The sequence below is a fragment of the Durio zibethinus genome, chromosome 13 (genome assembly GCF_047325235.1).
Source record: "Durio zibethinus cultivar Kanyao isolate XHJ-2024 chromosome 13, ASM4732523v1, whole genome shotgun sequence".
In the NCBI taxonomy this organism is placed as follows: domain Eukaryota; kingdom Viridiplantae; phylum Streptophyta; class Magnoliopsida; order Malvales; family Malvaceae; genus Durio; species Durio zibethinus.
The window spans coordinates 24,715,770-24,738,003 of record NC_143174.1 but is presented as its reverse complement, the minus strand read 5'-3'; the positions used below and the strand labels follow the sequence as shown (position 1 = coordinate 24,738,003).

The 22,234-nt window shown below is 28.4% G+C and overlaps 2 protein-coding genes across 2 annotated transcripts in view; one reads left to right on the top strand and one right to left on the bottom strand.

The window, feature by feature from the left end:
- The first annotated feature begins 1,305 nt into the window (after positions 1-1,305).
- LOC111302609 (cuscuta receptor 1-like) lies at positions 1,306-16,069 on the top strand. Its single transcript, XM_089742207.1, has 16 exons — positions 1,306-2,181; positions 2,339-2,497; positions 2,625-2,780; positions 2,857-2,936; positions 3,028-3,178; positions 3,266-3,340; positions 3,504-3,659; positions 3,816-3,872; positions 4,396-4,488; positions 6,787-6,846; positions 7,352-7,444; positions 10,169-10,234; positions 10,741-10,833; positions 12,687-12,833; positions 13,379-13,525; positions 13,902-16,069. Exons 1-16 carry the CDS (start codon positions 1,740-1,742, stop codon positions 16,007-16,009), a joined length of 4,083 nt encoding a protein of 1,360 aa, XP_089598333.1. The 5' UTR covers positions 1,306-1,739; the 3' UTR covers positions 16,010-16,069.
- A 2,446-nt stretch (positions 16,070-18,515) lies between these two features.
- The window catches only part of LOC111303325 (uncharacterized), a 98,516-nt gene continuing 94,797 nt past the window's right edge, over positions 18,516-22,234 (bottom strand). The window contains exon 10 of the transcript XR_016326755.1: positions 18,516-18,532. The gene's annotated coding sequence lies outside the window, so the exon portion shown is untranslated. The remainder of the gene's footprint in view (positions 18,533-22,234) is intronic.

The following is a 22,234-nucleotide window of genomic DNA, read 5'->3' as shown; positions in this document are numbered from 1 at the left end:
TATGGGGATAAAAAATAAAAAATAAGATAAAAATGAAAATATAAAAAATATATATTTTATTTTTATCAATGTGCTTTGTTAAAAAAATGAAAAAGAAAGAAAATGTAATTTTTCATGCATTGTTTGGTAGAGTTAGAAAATGGAAGAAAAAAAATTATGATATTATTATTATAACCTTTTGTAAAAAAATTTAAATATGATGAATAATTTTATAAATATGTAACACATTATTATAGCCGAGAAAAATAACAAATTATTAGTATACCTATTTCTCTTAGTAATTAAGTTTTAAAAAATGCATATTTCTCAAATATTTAACAAAAAATAAGCAAATATCATCATAGCGAAATCAATAATTAAATAAAAAATAAATTATATATTCTTATTCCCTTACATAACTAATAGTTTTTTAGTTTGCAAATAATTTGTGTCAGTTGACGATAAGTCAAAGTCTTTTGATAGACTGTAAACCATTCATCAAGTAGAAGCAAGAAACGCGGCAAACAATGTAATAAAGGTAACTTTTTGTTTATTTGATTACTTCCACACCAAATTTATATCTTCCAGGAAAGAGAGAGAGGAGGAATCCACCATCCTATCATGAGGTTGGCGTGTAGACTGATCCATTGTTCTATTTCATAGTTGATGCCAAAGTCAATGTCTCCTAAATAATAATACAGTTGCTAAACAAAAGTCTAGACATCAACTAGTCATGACAATGAATTAATATATGTAATATCTTCCTCCCTAACTTGATATAGGTAGAAAAGCTACAATGGGCCATCATGTCTCCCTTTAGTTGTGGAAATATTTAATATTGACATGAAATTTGGCAATAACCCTAGCAAGGTGGGCAAACAAAAAAAAATTACTAAATAGAGGCCTTGCTTAGTATGGGAATAGAAAAATAAAAAGATAAAAAATATATATTTTATTTTTATTGATGTGCTTGGTTAAAAAAAATGAAAAAGAAAGAAAATATAATATTTTTCATTATTGTTTGGTAGAGTTAGAAAATGAAAGAAAAAAAATATGATTTTATTATTATAACATTTTGTAAAAAAATCTAAATATGACGGATAATTTTATAAATATGTAACACATGCTCATACCTCTTCTATTTTCTTTCATCTTTTCTTTTACATTTGGAGTGATTTTTTTGTATTAATAAGTGATAATAATCTTTTTTTTTATTTTTTATTTTTACAAAACATAGCTAAAATTTATTTTTTTTCCACTTTTGACCTTGTTTTATTCATCTTTTCACTTTTTTTACTATGGAATACATCCTAAAATTGTTTTAGCAACAAAAAAAAAATGAAGCTGTTAAAAGGAAAACTAAAGTATTCTAAAAAATTAAATTAAAAAAACAAAACAAAAGTTTTAATAAGGATTTACAAAGAAAAAAAAAAGTAAGCACTAATTTTTGTTAGCAATGTCACTACAAGACATTAATGATGTTATAATTAAGATGGAGTGTTTATTATAATTGTCAGAGTCTGTGCTTACTTTTCCACAAAGAAAATTTGTAGGAAGCTTCATGCAATGTGTTTTCTTAGTGCTATGGAATTTGACAAGTACGTCAAGACTGAGTGTGCCATTTTCAATGAATTTCTAGGAAATAAGGCTGTATCTTTTCAAGTGACTTTTTAGTATATAAACCCCATGGATATAGTGATGCCAAATGCATAGCAGCAGAGTTAATATTAAGTTTTTTTAGAGTGCATTAATTAATTAAGATGGAGTGGAAATGGTTATGGGTGGTTTTGGTAGCATTCCTATTAGGAAGGTGTTGTGAATGTGAAAGGTGCTGGGAGCAAGAAAAAATTGCTCTCTTGCAACTCAAACATTTCTTTACTCATATTGAAGATGTAAAGAATTATTGGATAGATGAGGGAAAACAGAGTTCAGATTGTTGTCAGTGGAAAAGGGTTGAGTGCAACACCTCCACTGGACGAGTGATCCGACTCTTCCTTAATCTTACAACTTTTGAAGTCTATGGTGATTTAGTTTATAATAATAATAATAATAATTATTATTATTATGATTATTATTTGGGAGAGTACGATTGGAGTGGGAGAGATTCTTGGTATCTCAATGCCTCTTTGTTTCTTCCTTTTGAGGAATTGAAGAGTCTTTATTTGGTTGGCAATTCCATTGCTGGTTGTGTTGACAATCAAGGTTAATTCAAATTCACCTAATTACTAACTGCTACTTCAATAAATATTTTGCATTTGAAAATTCATTTTTATTGATCACCAGTTTTGTTCATCTTATCTAAATATTTTTTATTTCATTTTTTTCGGAAAGTCACTAAATGCTACATTTTTCCTTGTAGGTTTTAAAAGGCTGTCACTGAAATTGGACAAACTAGAGATCCTTGACTTAAGTGTTAATCAATTCAATGATAGCATTTTAGCATCTTTAAGCGAACTTTCATCACTCAAGTCTTTAAATCTAGCAAAAAACCAATTCACTGGGTCAAATCCTATACAGGGTAATGTTAATATTATGTTATATATAAAAATCAAGTTAAAGTAAATAACATTTGTTTCGTAATTGAGTTATATATATTTATAAAGTAGTGATTATTTACTAAAATTTTGTAATATTATTGGAAACAGGTATGAAGAGGTTATCAAAATTGAACAAGTTAGAGACTCTGGATTTATATGGCAATGTATTAGGAAACAACATCTTATCACATCTAGATGGTTTTACATCTTTAAAATCTTTGCGTTTGCAGAATTGCGGATTAGAAGGAACTGTTAATTTACGAGGTAGGGTTGTTTTAAAAATCTCATGGTTTTAAAAAGGAATAACTAGATTGATATATATTTGATTGGATTTGAACAGAATTCAATAATTTGACAAACTTAAAGGAGTTGTATTTAGGCCAAAATCAAATTGAGAGTCTCGGATCTTTATTTCAAAGTGTAAGTCAACATATACTGAATTTAAGTAATAAATATATATAATAATTAGATATTCTTTTGAAGATGAAATTATGTTACTAATTTTTCACAGAATGAACAATTGAGGTTGATCAAACTTGAGGTGCTTGGTTTAAGTGAAAATCTCTTCAACAACAGCATATTCTTATCTCTTGTTGTGCTCTCAAATTTGAAGTCTTTGTATATAGAAAGTAACAAATTGGATGGGCCGATACATATTAAAGGTAAATATGATTTAAAATCTATATATGTTTGGGTTTTATATGATTTGTTAATTAATTACTAGTTTTTTTTTGTAATTTTATCTTCAGAATTGAATGCTTTGACTAATTTAGTGGAATTAGACATCTGGGATAATCAAGTGAACGGCTTTGTTCCATCCAAAGGTATTTAACACAATTTGTTGGGAAATGTATAATTTACATGTTTACAAACTGGAATATTTCAGTGGAAATTTTTGTACTTTTCCAAAAAGAGTTTTCAATTATTTAGAATTAATTAAGAAATTAAAAAGTAATGAAATTAATTATGTAAATTAATGTTATATAGACAATGAAACGGAACTAAGGTTGATCAATCTGGAAGTGCTTGATTTGAGGCAGAATCTCTTCAATTGTAGCATATTGTCATCCCTTGGTAAACTTTCAAATCTAAAGTCTTTGTCTTTAGGATGCTACAACTTGAACAGATCAATAAATCTTAAAGGTAAAACTACCTCCTCTCCTTCTTTTCTCTCTTTCTAGAGTTATTGAATGATATTTTATTATTATATAATACTTAAGCTTTAAAGCACAAATGCAAGAATATCATGTTTTATTTTTAATTTAATTTAATTATATTTCTATTTGTGATTCTTCTCAGGGTTAGATGCTTTGAGCAACTTGAAGAATCTATCTATATCCTGCTATTCAACCAGTGGTACTGCTAAAACAAAATTGTTTCTTCATCAATTTGTTCATGCATGTTTGAATGAATTACACCTCTTAAAACTTTAAGAAATTAAAATTCAAACTAATCGAAACATTTGCCGTCTCTTTCATTTAGGTAATTTTTTATTTAAATGATTAATCAATAATGTTAATGAATTGTATATTAATATTAAATTGCTCTTGTCTATGTAAACTTTTGCTAGACAATATTGTACTTCTCTAACTCTGATTATTAATGAAATTTGGGTTGCACAAAATTAAAAACACTACGGTTTTGTTTTATTTTTTCATTAGAAAAATTAAAAGCAAATTCAAATTGATTGTAATTTAATACTGTGCCTTTCTCTGTTTTGAATCAAAAGACTACATTTATTTTTACAGGAAAGTATATCTTGATTTAAATTTGGGGGAATAAAAATATATAATATGTGTATTTACAAATCATACTGAAAGATTTAATTGTATTACTAACTTCTTTACATTTCATGTTGTACTAATTGTATCAATTGCAGCTTGTAGCCTTTCACCGCAATCGTTGGACTTGTTCCCATCGTTGAAAACTCTTCAATTGTATGGTGTTAGTTTTAATGGAACACTGGCTACCCGTAAGTTATAATGATTATATGCAATGCTTTTCTTTTATAATTACTATTATTAACTACATTTATTTAACCAATTAGGGAAAGGTACTGGTCAAACATTTATTTTACTCTTTATCTGTTTCCTATTTGAATTAAATAACTTTTACCACCATGTCACCCTAATCCCAACTTCAAACTTAATTTTTTTGAGATAATTTCAAACTTAATTTTAATAATGTGTGACAATTTTCATGTTTTTATTTTTTTATATAAGCCAAATAAAATTTTTATTATTATTTTAACATTATTTCTTCCCCTTTTTTTACAATATTAATAAACTATATATTTAAATTCTAAAAAATCAAAAATATGAAAAATTTTTAAAATATGAATTGTAGGTGTTAAAGGAAAAGAAAACAATTTTGTGACAATCCAAACAATACATGAAAATTTAATTTAAGAAAAAAAGGAGTATGTTTTTTAATTTGTTTTTGTTATGTTGATTAATATGTTTTTATCTATTAATTTTTTATTTAAAAGTGAGGTAAATATATTAATCAATTATATCATTTTTATTCTTTTCTTTATCACTTCTAAATATTTAAAACTTTTTTTTATCCAAATTGTCAATTTTTTATTTTATTTCAATTTTAATTCTATTTACTTCCTTTATTTTTTTCATAATTATTATGTAATTTTGTTAGAATTTTCTTGTTGATAATAGAACATATTATTTGAGAAATATAAAAAACTATAAAATTTTATAAAAATATTTAAAAAAAGAAATTAATAAAAACATCAAGCCTTATGTTACCAAATTCTTACATTAGATTGAAATGGCATAACTTTAATGTTCCGTTATTGATATATATATATATATATATTATCTATAGTTTAATTTAAAATTTTTTTTTGAATTTCAATAAAACATTAAAATTTTTATATTAAAATTTTATTCCCCACTCCACCCTCTCCTTAATTTTATCAGATTATTTTGTTTCCCCTATTTATTCTTAGAAATTCTTCTCATTTTTCTCAAACATTACATTATTGAATACTTTTTGAAAGGTTTTTTTTAATATAATTTCTCTTATTATTCCAATATATGGAGAGAAAATTTTAAATATAATTAATAGTTAACTTTTGCCCTAAAATTCTTTTGCATTGTGATTTTTATCTTTTGTTAAATGATTTTTGCAAATATGTTTGGCTAATGAAAAATTTAATCAATATAGTATTTTTGGGTAAATAAATTTAATTAATATATAAAAAATTACAAAAAATAATATTATATACATTAAATTTAATATTGGGCATTTTACTAAAACTTTTGTCTTTGTCCATTAAAATGAGTCAGCACAAGTAAAATTTTTCTGATTATATTTATATTTGTGAATACTTTTTTCTATGATAATCCCAAATTTAAGTAATTTCACGATTTAAATCATCACCTTAGAGGATTAACTCTCAAAGAGAGAACATGAATCATTGGACAAATCTCATAGCTCATATGCATATACTATACTTGGACTTATTTTGAAGTACTATTTTATTGGTTGTCATTTGCAATTGTTTCTGTCATAACATAATTCTTAATTTTCATAATTTCTAATATTTATTGATCATAATAACAAAATTTGATGAATTTGAAAGAATTAACATTAAAAGATTCATCTTTCCTTTCGAATTTTATTCAAGATATTAGAATGCTCACTTCTCTTAAAAATTTGTACATGTTTAATTGTGAGTTCAATGGGAGCTTCAATTTATATGGTAAATTAAATCTCTCCATTTTTCAATTACTTAGTAAGTAATAATACCATTTTCTCGATTGTCATTTATAATTATATATTTCAATTCAAAACATAATTTGTAACTTTTATTGAATAAAATGGAAAATTTTGACAAATTTAAGAGAGTTGGCATTTGAATATTCATTTCTTCCTTCTAACTTTATTCAAGATGTTAGAATGTTTGCTTTTCTTAAAAATTTTCAAGTATTTGATTGTGATGTCAAGCTCAACTTATATGATAAATTAGATCTTTCAGAAATTTACAGTTACAAATCTTTTTTTTTTTTGGATGTCTTTTACCTGTAGCCATTCAAATAAGCATTACATATATTTAAAATTACAAGAACTTTAATAGATCTTAAAGGTAAAATTACCACCTCATTCCTTTCTTTTTTTCTAAAGTTATTGAATGATATCTTATTATTATATAATACCTAAATATACGGTTTAAAGCCCAAATGCCTGAATATTATGTTTTATTTTAATTTAATTTAATTATATATTTATTTGTGATTCTCCTCATGGTTAGATACTTTGAGCAACTTGGAAGATCTGTTTATGTCCTGCCATAACCCCAAGGACACCGGAGGTACTGCTAAAACAAAATTGTATCTTCATCAATTTGTTCATACATGTTTGAATTAATTACACCTCTAAACACTTTAAGAAATTAAAACTCAAATTGACCTAAATATTGGCCCTTTCTTCAATTTAGGTAATCTTTTATTTTAGTGATTAATTAGTAATGTTAATGAATTATATATTAATATTCAACTGCTCTTGTATATGTACACTTTTGCTGGACAATACTGTTAATGAAATTTTGGCTGTACAAAAATAAAAACACCATAGTTCTGTTTGATTTTTTTTTATTGAAAAAATTAAAAGCAAATTTAAATTCATTGCGACTCAATATTGTGCCTTTCTCTGTTTTGAATCAGAAGACTACATTTACTTTTACAAGAAAGTACGTCTTGGTTTAAATTTGACGGTTTAAAGATTTATAATATGCATATTTACAAATCATACAAGAAGGTTTAATTGTATTACTAACTTCTTTACATTCCATTTTATAATGATTGTCTCACTTACAGCTTGCAGCCTTTCATTGCAATTGCTGGACTTATTCCCGTCATTGAAGACTCTTGAATTGGGTGGTTTTAATTTTTATGGAACATTGACTACCCGTAAGTTATGATGATTATATGCAATGATTTGCTATTATAATTACTATTATTACTTACATTTATTTAATCAATTAGGGAAAGGTACTCATCAAACATTTATTTTACTTTTTATCTATTTCTTATTTGAATTAAATACCTGTTATTACCATGTCACCCCAATCCCAATTTGGAACTTAGTTTTTTTTTTAGATAATTTCAAACTTAATTTTAATAGTGTGTGACAATTTTCTTGTTTTTATGTTTTTTATATAAGCCAAATAAAATTTTTATTATTATTTCAACATTATTTCTTCACTTTTTTTGCAATATTGATAAACTATATATTTGAATTCTAAAGAGTAAAAATATGAATTGTAGGTGTTAAAGGAAATGAAAACAATTTTGAGACAATCTAAAAAGGATGAGGAGATTTAATTTGAGAAAAAAAACAGGAGTATGTTTCTTAATTTGTTTTTATTATGTTGATTAAAATGTTTTTATCTATTAATTTTTTATCTAAAGGTTAGATAAATATATTAATCAAGTATAACATTTTTTATTCTTTTCTTTATCACTTCTAAATATTTAAAAATTTTTCTACTCAAATTGTCAATTTTTTTATTTTATTTCATTTTTAATTCTATTTACTTCCTTTATTTTTAATAATTATTTAATTTTGTTAGAATTATTTTTGTTGATAATAGAACATATTATTTGAAAAATATCAAAAATTATAAATTTTTTTTTAAAAAAAATAATAAAAACGTCAAGCCTTATGTTAACCAAATACTTGCATTAGATTGAAACGGGATAACTTTAATGTTATGGCATTGAGATTTGTGTGTGCGCGTGTGTATATATATATATATATATATATATAAAATTTGATTTAACTTTTTTTCAGATCAATAAAAAAATTAGATTGATTAATATGTTTTTATCTATTAATTTTTTATTTAAAAGTGAGGTAAATATATTAATCAATTATATCATTTTTATTCTTTTCTTTATCACTTCTAAATATTTAAAACTTTTTTTTTAACCAAATTGTCAATTTTTTATTTTATTTCAATATTAATTCTATTTACTTCCTTTATTTTTTTTCATAATTATTATGTAATTTTGTTAAAATTTTCTTGTTGATAATAGAACATATTATTTGAGAAATATAAAAAACTATAAAATTTTATAAAAATATTTAAAAAAAGAAATTAATAAAAACATCAAGCCTTATGTTACCAAATTCTTACATTAGATTGAAATGGCATAACTTTAATGTTCCGTTATTGATATATATATATATATATATATTATCTATAGTTTAATTTAAAATTTTTTTTTGAATTTCAATAAAACATTAAAATTTTTATATTAAAATTTTATTCCCCACTCCACCCTCTCCTTAATTTTATCAGATTATTTTGTTTCCCCTATTTATTCTTAGAAATTCTTCTCATTTTTCTCAAACATTACATTATTGAATACTTTTTGAAAGGTTTTTTTTTAATATAATTTCTCTTATTATTCCAATATATGGAGAGAAAATTTTAAATATAATTAATAGTTAACTTTTGCCCTAAAATTCTTTTGCATTGTGATTTTTATCTTTTGTTAAATGATTTTTGCAAATATGTTTGGCTAATGAAAAATTTAATCAATATAGTATTTTTGGGTAAATAAATTTAATTAATATATAAAAAATTACAAAAAATAATATTATATACATTAAATTTAATATTGGGCATTTTACTAAAACTTTTGTCTTTGTCCATTAAAATGAGTCAGCACAAGTAAAATTTTTCTGATTATATTTATATTTGTGAATACTTTTTTCTATGATAATCCCAAATTTAAGTAATTTCACGATTTAAATCATCACCTTAGAGGATTAACTCTCAAAGAGAGAACATGAATCATTGGACAAATCTCATAGCTCATATGCATATACTATACTTGGACTTATTTTGAAGTACTATTTTATTGGTTGTCATTTGCAATTGTTTCTGTCATAACATAATTCTTAATTTTCATAATTTCTAATATTCATTGATTATAATGACAAAATTTGATGAATTTGAAAGAATTAACATTAAAAGATTCATCTTTCCTTTCGAATTTTATTCAAGATATTAGAATGCTCACTTCTCTTAAAAATTTGTACATATTTAATTGTGAGTTCAATGAGAGCTTCAATTTATATGGTAAATTAAATCTCTCCATTTTTCAATTACTTAGTAAGTAATAATACCATTTTCTCGATTGTCATTTATAATTATATATTTCAATTCAAAACATAATTTGTAACTTTTATTGAATAAAATGGAAAATTTCGACAAATTTAAGAGAGTTGGCATTTGAATATTCATTTCTTCCTTCTAACTTTATTCAAGATGTTAGAATGTTTGCTTTTCTTAAAAATTTTCAAGTATTTGATTGTGATGTCAAGCTCAACTTATATGATAAATTAGATCTTTCAGAAATTTACATTTACAAATCTTTTTTTTTTTTTGGATGTCTTTTACCTATAGTCATTCAAATAAGCATTACATATACTTAAAATTACAAGAACTTTAATAGATCTTAAAGGTAAAATTACCCCCTCCTTCCTTTCTCTTTTTCTAAAGTTATTGGATGATATCTTATTATTATATAATACCTAAATATATGCTTTAAAGCCCAAATGCCTGAATATTATGTTTTATTTTAATTTAATTTAATTATATTTTTATTTGTGATTCTCTTCAGGGTTAGCTACTTTGAGCAACTTGGAAAATCTATTTCTATCCTGCTATAACCCCAATGACATCAAAGGTACTGCTCAAATAAACTTGTGTCTTCATCAATTTGTTCATACATGTTTGAATTAGTTACATCTCTAAACACTTTAAGAAATTAAAATTCAAATTGACCGAAACATTTGCCTTTTCTTCAATTTAGGTAATCTTTTATTTCAGTGATTAATTAGTAATGTTAATATATTATATATTAATATTTAACTGCTTTTGTATATGTACACTTTTGCTGGACAATATTATTAATGAAATTTTGGTTGTACAAAAAAGAAAAAAACCACAATTCTTCTTTATTTTCTTATTGCAAAAAATTAAAAGCAAATTTAAATTGATTGCAACTCAATATTGTGCCTTTTCTCTATTTTGAATTAGAAGACTACATTTACTTTTACAAGAAAGTATGCCTTGGTTTAAATTTAAGGGTTTAAAGATTTATATTATGTGTATTTACAAATCATACAAGAAGATTTAATTGTATTACTAACTTTTTTACATTCCATCTTGTAATGATTGTCTCACTTACAGCTTGCAGCCTTTCATTGCAATTGCTGGACTTATTCCCGTCATTGAAGACTCTTGCATTGGGTGGTTTTAATTTTTATGGAACATTGACTACCCGTAAGTTTTGATGATTATATGCAATGATTTGCTCTTATAATTACTACTATTACCTACATTTATTTAATCGATTAGGAAAAGGTACTGATCAAACATTTTTATTTTACTTTTTATCTATTTCTTATTTGAATTAAATACCTTTTATTACCATGTCACCCCAATCCCAATTTGGAATTTAATTTTTTGTTTAGATAATTTTAAACTTAATTTTAATAGTGTGTGACAATTTTTTTGTTTTTATTTTTTTTATATAAGCCAAATAAAATTTTTATTATTATTTCAACATTATTTCTTCACTTTTTTTGCAATATTGATAAACTATATATTTAAATTCTAAAGAGTAAAAATATGAAAAATTTCTAAAATATGAATTGTAGGTGTTAAAGGAAATGAAAACAATTTTGAGACAATCTAAAAAGGATGAGGAGATTTAATTTGAGAAAAAAAAACAGGAGTATGTTTCTTAATTTTTTTTTATTATGTTGATTAATATGTTTTTATCTATTAATTTTTTTATCTAAAGGTTAGATAAATATATTAATCAAGTATAACATTTTTTATTCTTTTCTTTATCACTTCTAAATATTTAAAACTTTTTCTACTCAAATTGTCAATTTTTTTATTTTATTTCATTTTTAATTCTATTTACTTCCTTTATTTTTACTAATTATTTAATTTTGTTAGAATTATTTTTGTTGATAATAGAACATATTATTTGAAAAATATAAAAAATTATAAATTTTTTTAAAAAATAATAATAAAAACGTCAAGCCTTATGTTAACCAAATACTTGCATTAGATTGAAATGGGATAACTTTAATGTTATGGCGTTGAGATTTGTGTGTGTGTGTATATATATTTATATAATTTGATTTAATTTTTTTTCAGATCAATAAAAAAATTAAAAATTTTGTATTAAATTTTTATTCCCTGCTCTACCCTCTCCTTAATTTTATCAAATCATTTTGTTTCCCCTATTTATTCTTATAAATTCTTCCCATTTTTCTCACATATGACATTATTGAATACTTTTTGAAAGTTTTTTTAACATAATTTCTCTTATTATTCCAATAAATAGATAGAAAATTTTTCATATACTTAATGGTTAACTTTTGCCCTAAAATTCTTTTTCATTGTGATTTTTATCTTTTGTTAAATGATTTTTTCAAATATGCTTGACTAATGGTAAATTTAATCAATAGTCTTTTTATGTAAATAAATTTGATTAATATATAAAAAATTATAAAAATAAATAATATTACATATGTTAAATTTAATATTGAGCCTTTTACTAAAACTTTTGTCTCTGTCCATTAAAATGAGTCAACAAAAGTGACTGTATTTATATTTGTATATACTTTTTTCTATGATAATCTCTAACTTAAGTAGTGACAAAGATTTAAATTATCACCTTACAGGATCAACCCTCATAGAGAAAACATGAATCGTTGGCCAAATCTCATAGCTTATATGCATATACTATACTAGAGACTTATTTTGGAGAACTATTTTATTGGTTGTCATTTGCAACTATTTTTTTGTCATAACATACTTCTTAATTTTCATAATTTTTAACTTTCATTGATCAAAATGGCAAATTTTGACGAGTTTGAAAGAGTTGATGTTAAAAGATTCATTTTTCCCTTCCAATTTTATTCAAGATATTAGAATGTTAACTTCCTTTAAAAATTTGTACATGTATTTTTGTGAGTTCAATGGCAGCCTCAATTTACATGATAAATTAAATATTTTAATTTTTTATTTACTTACTCAGTACTAGTATCATTTTTTCGGTTATCATTTGTAATTATGTCTTTCAATTCAAAACATAATTCGTAACTTTTATTGAATAGAATGGAAATATTTGACAAGTTTGGAAGAGCTGATATTAGAAGATTCATCTCTTCCTTCCAACTTTATTCAAGATATTGGAATGTTGGCTTCTCTTAAAAATTTGGAAGTGAAAGTTTGTGACGTCAACGGCAGCCTCAATTTTCATGGTAAATTAGATATTTCAAATTTGTAGTTATAGATCCATTTTATTTCTTTTTTTTTTTTTTTTTTGGATGTCTCTTACCTCTAGCCATTCAAATAAGCATTGCATATACTTAAAATTACAAGATTTTGTAATGAAGGTATCACAATTATGAGTCTATGTAAATTAGTAATCAACAAAAAAATAAAAAGCAAAATAGTTTAGCAATTATATAAATAACAAGAAAAAAAGGAAATTTGTTGATTTTAAGTCTTCGGTAACTTTGTTTCTTGTCATTAACAATATTTATCTGAATTAATTTAAGCTTTTTTGACATATTTTTTTACTTCTGTTTTCCTAAAAAAGCATCTTGATTTTCTTCCAAAATAAACATCTTGATTAATTGACTTAATAGTATGAAATAAATATTTATACAATTGTTAAAGCTGTAATTTATGATAGGATGTGAGTATATTGTTAATTGCATACATATTATGATATTATCCCCCCCTTTTTTTTTACTTAAAATATATCTTCATATGTTTCCGTAAATATATTTATTTGAAATAGGTCCACTTCATTTGAAGAATTTGGAATCCTTGGTCATACGGGGCACTTCCCTGGAAAACAACTTTCTTCAAAAAATTGGAGCAATGCCTTCTCTCAAGAATCTAGAATTATGGGACTGCGGACTCAATGGCACCTTATATTCCCAAGGTTGAGATTGATAGACACCTTACCTTTGTTTTAAGTTCTCCTTAGTCCCACCATCCTATACTCATGTTGTCCCTTTTGCATTTGAAATATTCTCCCATACAAAATGTTACTCTTCATATATTATTCTTATATAATATTACCTTTTATCATAACTTTTAAAAAAGTAACGAAACCTACTATGTTCTAAACAAACACCAGATTTTTTAAAATTTTCTTTATGTATTATCTCTTTTCCTTTTGATCTCTCTAAATTTTATGAAATGTTAGTAAGTGACAAAATATAAGGGATGGAGAGACTAATTGTTTTTTTTTTTTTTTTTTTTGTTCCAGCGCATGGCACCTTCTTCATTTATTTAATATAATGCTACTTTTGCAGGTTTTTGTGAATTGACAAATCTCCAAAACTTGGATATTAGAGACAATAATTTATGGGGTAACTTGCCCGAGTGCTTCTCCAATCTCACATCGCTTGAAAGTTTGCTTCTTTATTCCAATCAATTTTCTGGAAGTATATCTGCCCTTAAGAGTTTAACATCCCTCCGAACGTTTGATCTTTCAGACAATTACTTTGAAATCCCCAGCTCATTAGGTCCCTTGTTCAACCTTTCAAAACTCCATTCCATCTTTGCAGACAACAATACCATATATGCTGAAACCGAGATGCATTCTTTGGCGCCAACATTCCAACTGAATGGGATCAGCATATCTTGTTGTGGAGATGTTGGATCATTTCCTCAATTCCTTTATCATCAACAAGACTTGGTGTCTGTTGATCTCTCTAACATCTATTTCAAGGGAGAGCAGTTCCCAATTTGGTTGTTGGAAAACAACACAAAACTAGAGATACTAATTCTTAGCAATAGCTCTCTATTGGGACCGCTTATGCTACCATTAGCTCAACATTTGGGTTTATTAAAGTTTGATATCTCCAACAATTTCTTCAACAGCAGCATTCCAATAGAAATTGGAGCAAAACTACCATCATTGAATTTTCTGAACATCTCAAAAAATTATTTTGGCGGTAGCATTCCAGATTCCATGGGTGATGTGAATTACCTACAAGTCTTGGACTTGTCTAACAATAAATTGATTGGTGGAGTACCGGAGCGCTTGGCAATGGGCTGCTCCTCATTGACTGTTCTTATATTGTCAAACAACAGATTGCAAGGCCAGATGTTCTCTTCAAATTTTAACTTGACAAACTTGACTGAGTTGAGATTGGATGGGAATCACTTCTCTGGAAGGATCCCAAATTGTTTGTCTAATTGCTCCTTTTTGACAACATTGGATGTTAGCAATAACAAACTTTTTGGTGGAATACCAAGATGGATGGGGAATATGAGTTTGGAAGAAATTGCCATGGCAAAAAATCATCTTGAAGCTCCAATCCCCGAGGAGTTTTGCCAGCTCAATCTTAAACTTCTAGATCTTTCAATGAACAATATTTCTGGGATTCTGCCATCTTGCTTCAGCCGATTGCAGATCAGTCAAGTCCATTTATCAAGAAACAAGCTACAAGGGCCACTCATAAATGCGTTTCGTAACAGCACTATCTTGGTGACATTAGATCTCAGCCATAACCAGTTAACTGGAATCATTCCAAATTGGATTGGCAGTCTTTCTCAGTTGAGATTTCTTCTCCTAAACAACAACCACTTTGAAGGTGGGATTCCCGTTCAGTTATGCAACTTGAGCCACTTAAGCTTGATTAATCTTTCTAATAACCATCTTTCTGGTACAATTCCACCTTGCCTGAAGATTACCACACTGAATGATATATCCCAAGATTACGTCCGTTTTATCTTTGTTATTGGTATAACTAGTTGGACTTCTTTCTCCACTGAAGAGCCACTCGAGTTCACAACAAAAACCAAATCCTACCCTTATAAGGGAAAAGTCCTCACTTACCTGTCTGGAATTGATCTTTCTTGCAACAAGTTGATTGGAGAGATTCCTCACACATTCAAAAACATCCAAAAAATCCATACATTGAACTTGTCTTTCAACAGTTTGACAGGACTAATCCCTCCAGCGATTTCTGAACTCAAGCAAATTGAGAGTCTTGATCTTTCTCACAACAACTTGAGCGGAAAAATCCCTTCTCAACTTGTGGGGTTAAATTTCTTGTCCTCTTTCAGCGTGGCTTTCAACAATTTATCTGGAAGAACACCTCAAAGGACCGCGCAATTTGCAACATTTGAAGAAAGTAGCTACCTGGGAAATCCATTTCTTTGTGGCGCACCTCTACCCAACAACTGCTCAACAGGACCATCATCATCAATGCCAAGGGCTTCAACTGACAATGGTTCAATTGACATGAACGTCTTTTATGCAAGTTTTGTTGTGTCTTACTTTATGGTGCTACTGAGTATAGCCAGTGTGCTGTACATTAATCCTTATTGGAGAAGAGCATGGTTCTATCATATTGAAGCAGGCATCACTTCCTGTTACTATTTTGTGGTAGACAATATTCTTCCTAAATGATTCCATTGTGGAAATATGTTGCCAAGCCATGTTCAGTTGTTCAGCTTTTCTCTTTTTTAATGACTATTTTGATCTATGGATTTGTCAGAAAGGATTCTATAGTAACTAAAAAGCAAACAGGTGTACATAATATATCCAAGACATCAATTTTTTGCATTAGATACCACCATAAGGGCAAAACTACATCATACAGGATATGTTTTGATGAAGAAACATTACATCCCAACACCAAATAACAAACTGACTGACGACTGCAACCCCAGTTGACCCAATCAAACCCAACGACCAACATTGCCCACCAAAATACCCGTTTAGCCCAAGACTATCCAATCAATCCAGAATCGAGTGCCTCTCCAACCAAGGGAAATTCAGTTTAAAACATTATTTTCTCCATCAAAATGTAAACTCGCATGCACACACGTGCACACATGTGCGCATGCACGCACACACCCACACACACACATATATATATATATATATATGTATGTATATGTATATGTATATGTATATGTATCTCATAGCAAATGAATTAAGTTTGTAGATTCTGCAGCATGAAACAATATGATATTCTGATGCACCATGGAACAAACTTAGTTAACATCTTTAGGCCAAGATGAAGTGATGAATTTATAATGCAACATACCAATTGGATGCTAAGAAACATAAATAGAAACAATCAAACAGATACAATTTCTAATGATCAAAATTTTACATCCCTAATAGCCAAGTTACCGGAATAATAGGTAGGCAATCAAAGTAGGAAGAATTTCATCCCCAAACACATTTGATAGAACGTCAAAAGCTGATGCACTGCATTTTCACAAGTTCCATATGTTGAATGAGTCATCATCCTGTACCAAAATTATTATTTAGTATAAAATCTCACTGGAAAATCATTTCTTTCTAAAACTAACAGAATAGAACTTAGTCACGTTAGTTCACTCTGATTGATTGGCAAAGAAATAAAATACTTGCATCATCTTCTGCATCATAAGAACCAAGAAATCGCAATGTATGAAATCAAGGTTTTAGATCTTGGAAAGGAAATACAATGAGAATCTATTAGAAACCACATTCAGCAAGATACAATGCTGACATGAGACAAATTACACAAATCTAAGAGCACGATAACGAAAAAAATTATAATAACCTGATGTCTGTCTAGAAGAGACTTATCTTCCTACAAAAATAAATTGACTTCAAATAAATTATCAATTATAACTGCCAATTCAGATAACCTGAAAGCAGAAGTTGAAAAAGACAACCTCAGCATCAACAAGTGACTTATCGTCATCAGTATAAACAATGTTTGACAACAAAATCTAAAAAAAAAAAAAAAAAAAGTAACAGATACATGAAATTAAGAACATAGGTGTTGTAAATGGCTCTAAAAAAAAGAAAAAAGAAACTAACAAAATAGACCTCAGCAAAGTGTTAGCATACTGAATCAGGCATGGCAGATATTCTCTCAAATTCTCACATGGTGCCAGTGCATCGCAATATGCAGACCAGCCAATCAAGCTCAACATTGAATCTTAAACATTAGACCAGGGGAGGGGGAGGATAAAATGCTAGTAAAGTTAAATGCATGGCCTTCATTCCTTTCCATGCCTAGATTCAAGAAAATGATTCTACATTTTTAACAGAAAGGATTAAGAATATGATGGCTATAATATTAAAATTCTTGATAACTACAGTTCAATAGCACATAGAGGCAGAGGCACAGGGGCAAGCACACCTCCAACGCTTCTGACATATTTAAAAAATATATACGTGAACAAGCAAAGGTGAGCAAATAAAAAAAAGGCTAAATGCAAGAGATATAGCATTCTGCCAAAAACTATTATTTTGAAGCATGTCAATCTGCAAAAGCTATAAAAAATAAGGTTTTAAAAGACATCTTAATCTACATATAAGACATTCAGACATGAAATGCACAAAGAAGAAAGTTACTAAAATTCACATGCTTAAAGTGCCACTTCATCGTTCATCAATGTCCTTATTCACTCGCAACATATATTCAATTACATTCTTCAAATGCGACTGTCAAATAGTTAAAAATCACATCACAGAGAAGAAAAAGAAGGTTGTGGATAGGCATAAAAACACACAAGAATATGACATTAAGATTAAAAGACACGAATATAAAAATATGGTTTTAAAAGACATTTTAATCTATATATAAGACATTCAGACATAGAATGCACAAAGAAGAAAGTTACCAACATTCATCAATGTCTTTATTGACTTGCAACATATATTCAATTACATTTTTCAACTGTGGCTGTCAAATAGTTAAAAATCACATCACAGAAAAGAAAAAGAAGGTTATTTATATGCATAAAAAGAAACAAGAGTATGACATAGATACTAAAAGAAGTGACACTTCAAACTACGAAAAGAACTGCAATATATATATAAAAAAAAAAAAAGAATGTAAGAAAACTAAAATGTAACAAACAAAAGATACACACCTCCAGAAAAGATGGGGACTTCAATTAGCTGACCAAATGCTGCACAAGCCTGATCATTAGGCAAAAAACATTGATCTAAAAATGCCTGAGCTTAAAAGAAACAAGATAACCTCAACAATTCATTCACTAACTCAAAATACTAAAAATTTTGTAGGAGACAAACAGCTATTATTGTAGCATTCTACTTGATACATCGTGATAGAAAAAACCCTAAAACCATTGACATCAACGACTAGATAAAAAACATGTTTAATGCAAATGAATAAAACAATTGTTGAAATATATAAGGATTTAATCCAAAGTACAGCAAGTAGTGCAGCAAGATTATAACAACCTCTTCAAGCATTGCAAAAGCCGAACAAGCAACCTCTTGCACCCAGTTGTTAGTATCCCATATTTCCAGCAGGAGACCCATAAGAAACATATGTAATCAATAGGACACCAAACAGCTCAACCAATAAAAAGGAAATTATTTAACTCTTATTAAAAGTCAACAGCAATAGTTCTTTTAATAGTATTTTAGTTAATACACATACTAGCAATGCCCAGCAATTTTATGGTTTCGTGACAGAAAAAACCCAAGAACCATTAACATCAAGGACTAGATAATAAAATATGTCTAATTCTAATACTACATCTTTTAAATCAATGCCGAAACCAGAAAATCAGAAAGCTTTTATAGACTTGCAGTTATAGTAAGTTACAACAAAAATTAGGAAATACTTACAGCGGATTTGAGTATTCCACGCAAGTGACAGAATTATAATTAAAAAAAAAGAGTACATAAAGAACAATAGAAACTATTCATCAATTTCAGCACTTCTGCAGCAGGGTCATAAGCAAGGACAAACAAACCCAGAAGGTATTCATCCATGGATGTATATCTAGCCAATGAAATTTGTCTGCGTGTCTGCGTGTGGAGACTGAAAAAAGAATTTGTCTGCATTTGGAGACTGAAAAAACTGCTCATAGAAAAGAACCATAATTAGCAATACGAAATAGACAAAGTAACAACCCACAGTGCTGGGTTTCACAAGTCATAACTGCAACACTAAAAAAGATTATTATAATGTAAAGGCCAGAAAACAACCTAATATTGGACAAAAGCACACATAAGTTACTGTAAAATTATTTCCAACCAGCCTCCTGCAAATGAATAAAACAATTGTTGTAATCTATAAGAATTTAATCCCAAATACAGCAAGTTTAACAACTACTTCAAGCATTACAAAAGCTGAACAAGCAGACTCTTGCTCCCGCTTGAGTATCCAATATTCTTCAGAGGAGACCCATAAGAGCTGCATCATGTTGTTATTTTTGAAGTAAAGAACACTTTACTCACTACTGCATATCTTAACATCAGAAACATTACAATTTAAAGCCTAATTAATAACTACCCACTAAAATCATAATCTTAAGATTAAGCCATGACCACCAGCATGAACAACAAAAAATAACTAACACCAGAAAAACAGGAACAACATGAAACATTCAATGAATCCACATTAGCAGTCCTAAACACATCTTCTAACACTCCTCCTTGCTTTAGGAGCTGCAAACACTAAGTTTTGTCCTCAGAAATTCAAACTTGCTAACTGGCAGTGGCTTGGTGAAAACATCTGCAACTTGATCTTCTGTTTTGCAGTAGACAAGAACAACAGCTCCATCTTTCTGTACTTCCCTTAAGAAGAATAATTTAATATTAAAATATTTAGTTTTTCCGTGAAACACAGGATTTTGAGAGATAGCAATGGCAGCTTGATTGTCAACAAGAATCTTCGTGCTTTCCTCCTGCTCTAAGTTAAGATCGATTAAAATCTTTCTTAGCCACAAAGCTTGATTAACAGTAGTTGTTGCAGCAATAAACTTTGCTTCAGCTGTGGATTGAGCTACAATTTCTTGTTTTTTCGAGCTCCATGAGAAAACACCAGAACCAAGTGTGAAACAATAGCCTGAAGTGCTCTTCATATCATCAATGGAACCTCCCCAATCACTGTCTGAGAAACCAACCAGCTTGAACTCTTTGCTTTTTGTGTATTTAATGCCAAAATCACTTGTGCCTTTCACATATCTAAGCACCCTCTTTGCAGCCTTGAGATGCCATTCACTTGCACAATGCATAAACCGAGATAAAATGCTTACAGCATTCAAAATGTCAGGCCGAGTTGCTGTGAGAAACATTAAGCAACCAATCAGGCTTCTGAAATATGCCTGATCAATCTTCTCTGTTCCATCTTCTTTACAGAGCTTTTCCTTTGAGTTCATTGGTGTCCTCATTTCTTTACATTCTTCGAGTTTAAACTTCTTCAAAATCTCCTTGGCATATTTTTTCTGACAGATGAAGATTTCATGTTCATTCTGTTTGATTGCCATTCCAAGAAAAAAAGTCATCAATCCAAGATCTGTCATTTCAAAAAACTCTATCATCTCTTGCTTAAATTTTTCCACAATACTTGTGTTGTTTCCTGTCACAAGTAAGTCATCCACATATAGTGAGATGATAAGAATGTTAGCTCCATTGTGCTTGACATATAAAGTTGATTCAGATAAGCTTTTGACAAATCCCAAGTTCTGCAAATGTTCATCAATCTTGCTGTACCAAGCTCTTGGAGCTTGCTTCAATCCGTAAAGTGCCTTTTTAAGAAGATAAACCTTGTCTTCTTCTCCTTCCTTAACATAGCCTTCTGGTTGTTCTACATAAATCTCCTCCTGCAGAAAATCATTCAAAAATGCTGACTTGACATCTAATTGGTGCACTTTCCAATTCATTTGTGCTGCAACGGCGAGTAAGAGCCTGATGGTGTCGAGTTTAGCAACTGGTGCGAAGGTATCTGAGTAGTCCACACCGAGTATTTGAGCATATCCTTTGACCACGAGTCTAGCTTTATACTTGTTGATTGAGCCATCAGCATTAAGCTTGGTTCTGTACACCCATTTGACTCCAATTACTTTTCTGTTTTAGGGTCGATCAACCAACTCCCATGTTTCATTCCTTTCAATCATGAATAGCTCCTCTTTCATTGCAGCAATCCAATTTTGATCCGTCTTGGCCTTTTCATAATTTGTAGGTTCACACACAGCAATATTGCATCTTTGATAAACATCAGAAAGTAGTCTTGTACCTCTGATAGGACTGTCATCCACCATTTCATTCTCCCAGTCTCCAACGCTAGAAAACTTGAGCTTGTGCTCTTTTAAGGTTGGATCCATCTTTTTTTCATCATCCCAGTTCCACTCTTCATCTTTCATAAAGTGCACATCATTGCTTATAATAATTTTTCCAATTTGTGGCTGGAAAACTTTATAAGCTTTTGCAACTGAGCTGTAGTCAATGAAGATGCCTGGAAGTGCTCTTTTATCTAATTTATCTTTCTTGGTCTGTGGAACATAAGTGAAGCACAAACATCCAAATATTTTAAGGAAATTCAGAGATGGTTTATAACCATACCATGCCTCAAAGGGTGTTTGATCCTTCACTACTCTTGTGGGAAGCCTGTTTTGCAAAAAACCAGCAGTATTTGCTGCTTCAGCCCAAAATTACTTTGGCAGGTTCTTCTCATGTAGCATTCATCGTGTCATCTCCAATATGAATCTATTCCGTCTCTCACTTACTCCATTTTGTTGTGGAGTGTATGGAGTGGTTAATTGATGTTGGATGCCTGCCTCTTCACAAAAATGAGTGAATGCTTCAGAAGTGTACTCTTTGTCATTGTCTGATCTGAGAGTTTGAATTCTACAGCCACTCTCATTC